Source organism: Megalobrama amblycephala, linkage group LG11 (genome assembly GCF_018812025.1).
Source record: "Megalobrama amblycephala isolate DHTTF-2021 linkage group LG11, ASM1881202v1, whole genome shotgun sequence".
Classification (NCBI taxonomy): domain Eukaryota; kingdom Metazoa; phylum Chordata; class Actinopteri; order Cypriniformes; family Xenocyprididae; genus Megalobrama; species Megalobrama amblycephala.
Genome location: NC_063054.1, coordinates 11,752,114 through 11,757,783, shown reverse-complemented (window position 1 = coordinate 11,757,783; position 5,670 = coordinate 11,752,114). Strand labels below are relative to the sequence as shown.

General features: G+C 50.2%; 1 protein-coding gene across 1 annotated transcript; it reads right to left on the bottom strand.

Moving 5' to 3' along the window:
* Positions 1–1,867: 1,867 nt before the first annotated feature.
* On the bottom strand, positions 1,868–5,096 carry LOC125278732. Its single transcript, XM_048208077.1, is given in 2 exon segments — positions 1,868–4,321; positions 4,323–5,096. Coding segments are annotated over 2 exon segments (3,228 nt in total).
* Positions 5,097–5,670: the final 574 nt, after the last annotated feature.

Genomic DNA, 5,670 nt, shown 5'->3' with positions numbered 1-5,670 from the left:
TCAAGGGGCTGAAGGCCCTATTGTTTTCTTTAGGATTATTATTAGGGCCAAAGCCCTGTAAGGGGCTGAAGGCCCTTTTGTTTTCTTTATGATTATTATTAGGGCCAAAGCCCAAGGGGCTGAAGGCCCTATTGTTTTCTTTAGGATTATTATTATTATTATTAGGGCCAAAGCCCTGTAAGGGGCTGAAGGCCCTATTGTTTTCTTTAGGATTATTATTAGGGCCAAAGCCCTGTAAGGGGCTGAAGGCCCTATTGTTTTCTTTAGGATTATTAGGGCCAAAGCCCTGTAAGGGGCTGAAGGCCCTATTGTTTTCTTTAGGATTATTAGGGCCCAAGCGAATTAGCGCGCAGGGCCCTCTTGTTCTTCTAAGGATTATTAGGGCCCGAGCACCGATGGTGTGAGGACCCTATTGGAATTGCTCCGTTTATTATTATTAGGGCCAAAGCCCTGTAAGGGGCTGAAGGCCCTTTTGTTTTCTTTAGGATTATTATTATTATTATTAGGGCCAAAGCCCTGTAGGGGGCTGAAGGCCCTATTGTTTTCTTTAGGATTATTAGGGCCAAAGCCCAAGGGGCTGAAGGCCCTATTGTTTTCTTTAGGATTATTAGGGCCAAAGCCCAAGGGGCTGAAGGCCCTATTGTTTTCTTTAGGATTATTATTATTATTATTATTAGGGCCAAAGCCCTGTAAGGGGCTGAAGGCCCTTTTGTTTTCTTTAGGATTATTAGGGCCAAAGCCCTGTAAGGGGCTGAAGGCCCTATTGTTTTCTTTAGGATTATTAGGGCCAAAGCCCTGTAAGGGGCTGAAGGCCCTATTGTTTTCTTTAGGATTATTAGGGCCAAAGCCCAAGGGGCTGAAGGCCCTATTGTTTTCTTTAGGATTATTATTATTATTATTATTAGGGCCAAAGCCCTGTAAGGGGCTGAAGGCCCTTTTGTTTTCTTTAGGATTATTAGGGCCAAAGCCCTGTAAGGGGCTGAAGGCCCTATTGTTTTCTTTAGGATTATTAGGGCCAAAGCCCTGTAAGGGGCTGAAGGCCCTATTGTTTTCTTTAGGATTATTAGGGCCAAAGCCCAAGGGGCTGAAGGCCCTATTGTTTTCTTTAGGATTATTAGGGCCAAAGCCCAAGGGGCTGAAGGCCCTATGTTTTCTTTAGGATTATTATTATTATTATTAGGGCCAAAGCCCTGTAAGGGGCTGAAGGCCCTTTTGTTTTCTTTAGGATTATTATTATTATTATTATTATTATTATTATTATTAGGGCCAAAGCCCTGTAAGGGGCTGAAGGCCCTATTGTTTTCTTTAGGATTATTATTATTATTATGGCCAAAGCCCTGTAAGGGGCTGAAGGCCCTTTTGTTTTCTTTAAGATTATTATTATTATTATTTTTTTTCCGACTATTCGGGCATTTTTGGGGCCCTTACCATGCTCGAAAACTCTTGAAAATTTGCACACACATTGGAATCTGCGGCCAACAGGGCCGGACAGAAGCCGGTACCCGGGCGTGGCAGGGGGGCTCGACAGCGCCCCCTTGAATGGGGTCCGAAAACATGGTCTATATATCAAACACGCTTGCACATACAAGTATAAAACTCGGTACACATATAGACCTCATCGGGCCAAACAACTTTCGTACTCTAAGTTAAACGCCACCTCAACAGGAAGTCAGTTATTACGGGTTGTTTGAAAAACGCATGCTCTGGAATTTGATATACTCCTCCTAGTTCTTGAAACACATCTTCAGATGCACCTGAACACATCATCAGTGATGTTACCTGGGGTCCTCGGATGTTTCGGGTCTTTCAACATCAGACACCCTCGCCCAGGCGACCCAGCCGCGGCTGATCAGACCGCGACTTGTGTTCAGGTAGCACTCGCTTGCCCCCATGGTGTTCCTCTGTGGATCCAGAGCCATCTCGAGGCTTTCTCGGCTGCGTCGGTGATGTTCTTAATGGCCCTGCTCCTTGTTGTTCCTGTAATGCCCAGCGCAGTAAAGGCTTTGTAAAGGGAGCGCCCCACAAATCCTCTGCAGCCAACCTCGATAGGCATGCATCTCGCCTTCCAGCCCTGTGCTCGACAGTCTGTGACCAGATGTTCATATTTGGTCATCTTTCTTTCATGGGCTTCTCCCAAGCGGTCCTCCCATGGCACAGTCAGTTCCATGATGATTATGCTACTGGTGCTCTCTGAGACTAGGATGATATCTGGCCTCATAGTTGTGCTCACAATGTGCTGGGGGAATTTCAGCTGCTTCTCCAAATCCACAGAGAGTTTCCAGTCCTTGGCTGATGCCAGGATCCCTGCTGGTGCCTTCCTCCCTGCTTGTGGCTGTTCTCCTGCCCTAACAAATGCGATTGAGCAATTGGTGTTGCTCCCTCGGCCGCCTTTGCTGATCTCTTTGCTGATGGTGTCTGCAATAGATTTCAGCACCTGGTTGTGACGCCAAGTGTACCGACCCTGGCCGAGCGCTGTTGGGCAGGAACTCAGAATGTGCTCCAGTGTTCCCCGAGCTGGGCACAATTGGCAAGTTGGTGTGTCTGCTTTTCCCCACGTACAGAGGTTTGCTGGACTAGGCAGGACGTCGTACACTGCCCGAATCAGGAAGGTTATGCGGTGTGGCTCGCTTTGCCAGAGCTCCGTCCAGGTGACCTTGCGGTCCATGGCCTGCTCCCACCTTGTCCAGGCCCCCTGTTGCCCCATTCCAGCTGCTCTACTCATCCTTCCTTCCTCCACAGCAGCTCTGACCTCTTCCTGTATTCGACTGCGTTTCTCCTTCCCCTTCAATTCTTTAAGTCGAGGAGGTGTTGGGAACATCCCCAAGCCTGCTCTGCCTCGGGCCACCACTCCCACAAGCTCTTTGTGCCTCAGACGTGCCTGTGCATCCAGCACAGCGGCTTGGGCGCTCCACTTTCTCCCTGTCCTCACCAGCACTCCTGCCTGGGCCACCTTTGGGTCGTTGGAGTCTGTATACATCACCACCTCGCGTGCCCGAGTCACTTTAAACTCCTCTTCCAGGGATTTCAGAGGCAACCGGAGCATTGTGGTATTTCCAAAGAGGGCAATGTTGCTGAGGCTCCTGGGCAACCCTAACCATCTCCTGAGACAGCTGCTGACCTTTCTTTCCAAGGTCTCCACCGTAGAAATGGGAACCTCATACACAAGTAGCGGCCAGAGTATTCTTGGCAGGACACCATGTTGGTAAATCCATGCTTTAAACTTGCCGGGGAGGCCAGAACGGTCTATTGCTCTTAACCAGCTGCCCAGCTCCTGGCAGGTTGACTGGACTGATGCGGAGTCTCTGAGGCTGCTGTCAAAAACCTTGCCCAAGCTTTTCACTGGCTGTTCTGACAGTGATGGAATCTTTGCCCCTTTGATGCTGAAATGGAACTTCTCCGTGACCTTGCCTTTCTTCAGCACTAGCGAACGGGACTTGGTTGGTTTGAACTCCATCCGTGCCCACCGGATGAGCTTTTCCAGTCCTTGGAGTATCCACCTTCCTCCTGGCACTGACTCTGTGGTGACTGTCAAGTCATCCATAAATGCTCTAATTGGCGGTTGGCGGACCCCTCCTCTACTTTGGGGCCCTCGACACTCAGGCTCAGCCGATTTGACAATCATATTCATCGCCACCGCAAATAGAATCACTGAGATGGTGCAGCCTGTGGTTATTCCCACCTCCAGTTTGTGCCAATCTGATGTCACACCTCCTGCAGAGACTCGCATCCTGAAATGGTTGTAATAGTCCAAGATCAGATCTGCAATGTGATGTGGCACATGGTGCTTGGTCAAGGTGGTCTGGACCAGCTTGTGGGGGATAGAGCCATATGCATTGGCTAGGTCTAACCACAGTACCGTAAGGTCTCCCTTATGATCCCGAGCTTCCCGGATGAGCTGAGTTACCACTCCAGTGTGTTCTAAGCAGCCTGGGACACCAGCAATTCCTCCCTTTTGCACAGATGTGTCTATGTAGTTGTTAGCTAAGAGGAAGTTGGTCAGACGCCTTGTTACTATACTGAAGAAGATCTTTCCTTCCACGTTCAGCAATGAGATTATTCTAAATTGATTGATCTTCTTGGAATCTTTTTCCTTGGGGATCCAGACTCCCTCAGCAAATCTCCACTGCTGTGCCACCTTTCCTCTTCTCCAAATGACTCGAATGATTTTCCAGAGTCGCCTGAGTAGCAAGGGGCAGTTCTTGTAGACCTTGTAAGGGATCCCACTTGGTCCAGGGGCAGAGCTAGATCGTGCCTTGCGCACAACCTCCTGGACTTCTTTTAACAGTGGTTCCCTGCTGTCAAACTCCATGGTGGGGGGGGAGTGGATTTACAAGAATGCTACACTGACCCAACTCTTCCTCCCAGTGAGGGTCGCTATAAGTGCTGCGCAGATGCTGGTCAATTTCCTCTTTTGAACATAGCAACTTTCCATCACACTTCTGTCCCAGGAGCTGTTTAGTAAAGCCAAAGGGGTTGGCAATAAACGAAGCTCTCTTCCTGGATCTCTCCTTTCGGCGCCTTCGGTGCCATTCTGCCCTGCGCAAGGTCATCAGCCTTTTCCTCAAGACAGCTCTCAACTCCTCCAGGGGGGGGCGTTGCTCCTCACTGGCTTCCTTGTGCTGCTTCTTAAGGGACTTCAACTCCTGCCGGATTTTGTGGATTTTCGCTGCCCTGTGGTTCATGGAGTAGGTGGTTGGAGTCGATCGCTTCTCCTCGACACCGAACCTCTCCTGAGCTAGGCTGGAGATGATGGTCGTCATTGCCTGCAGCCTTCGATCCACATCTCCCTTCTCTGTTGCTTCAAGCACCTTGTCAATGTATTCGTCGAACTGCCTCCAGACTGCTGTCTTACAGGCCTGTGGCCACTTGATTCGCACCTTTGCCTTGGGCAGAAGACTTTGGGGGACGGTTAGTGGCACACGGAGGCTCTGAGCACTATGGGGTGCTTCCTGGCTCGGCTCCTCCTGCGTCTCATCAGACGTAGCATCTGTGCGCTGTGACACATGTTCGTTTTCCAAACACTTCATCCTGGCTTGGTGGATCTTTAGGCCATGGCTGTTTTTGCAGGTTTTCCCACACCTGCATACTGCGGTCATTGTCGTTCCTCCATTGCCATTAGTCGATAACCTTGGGTCTGTCAGATTGGGGTTCTCATTCTCCCCCCCTCTCGGGTTCCCCTGGGGGTATATTTCCATGGGTTGATCTGTAGCTTCAAAAAGGGTTCCTCCTCTCGGAGAATGTGGTTTGGGCTGCCAACCCTTCCCACCCCGAGTGCTGTCTTCCCAAGCTGCCAACTGTCTCTCCAGTAGTCACCAGCCTCTTCCTGGTTGTCAACCAGTCTATTCCTGGGAGTCACTGGCCTTGCCAGAACAGGTAGTTCTTGAAACACATCTTCAGATGCACCTGAACACATCATCAGTGATGTTACCTGGGGTCCTCGGATGTTTCGGGTCTTTCAACATCAGACACCCTCGCCCAGGCGACCCAGCCGCGGCTGATCAGACCGCGACTTGTGTTCAGGTAGCACTCGCTTGCCCCCATGGTGCTCCTCTGCGGATCCAGAGCCATCTCGAGGCTTTCTCGGCTGCGTCGGTGATGTTCTTAATGGCCCTGCTCCTTGTTGTTCCTGTAATGCCCAGCGCAGTATCTCCTCCTAGGAGATTATTCCGA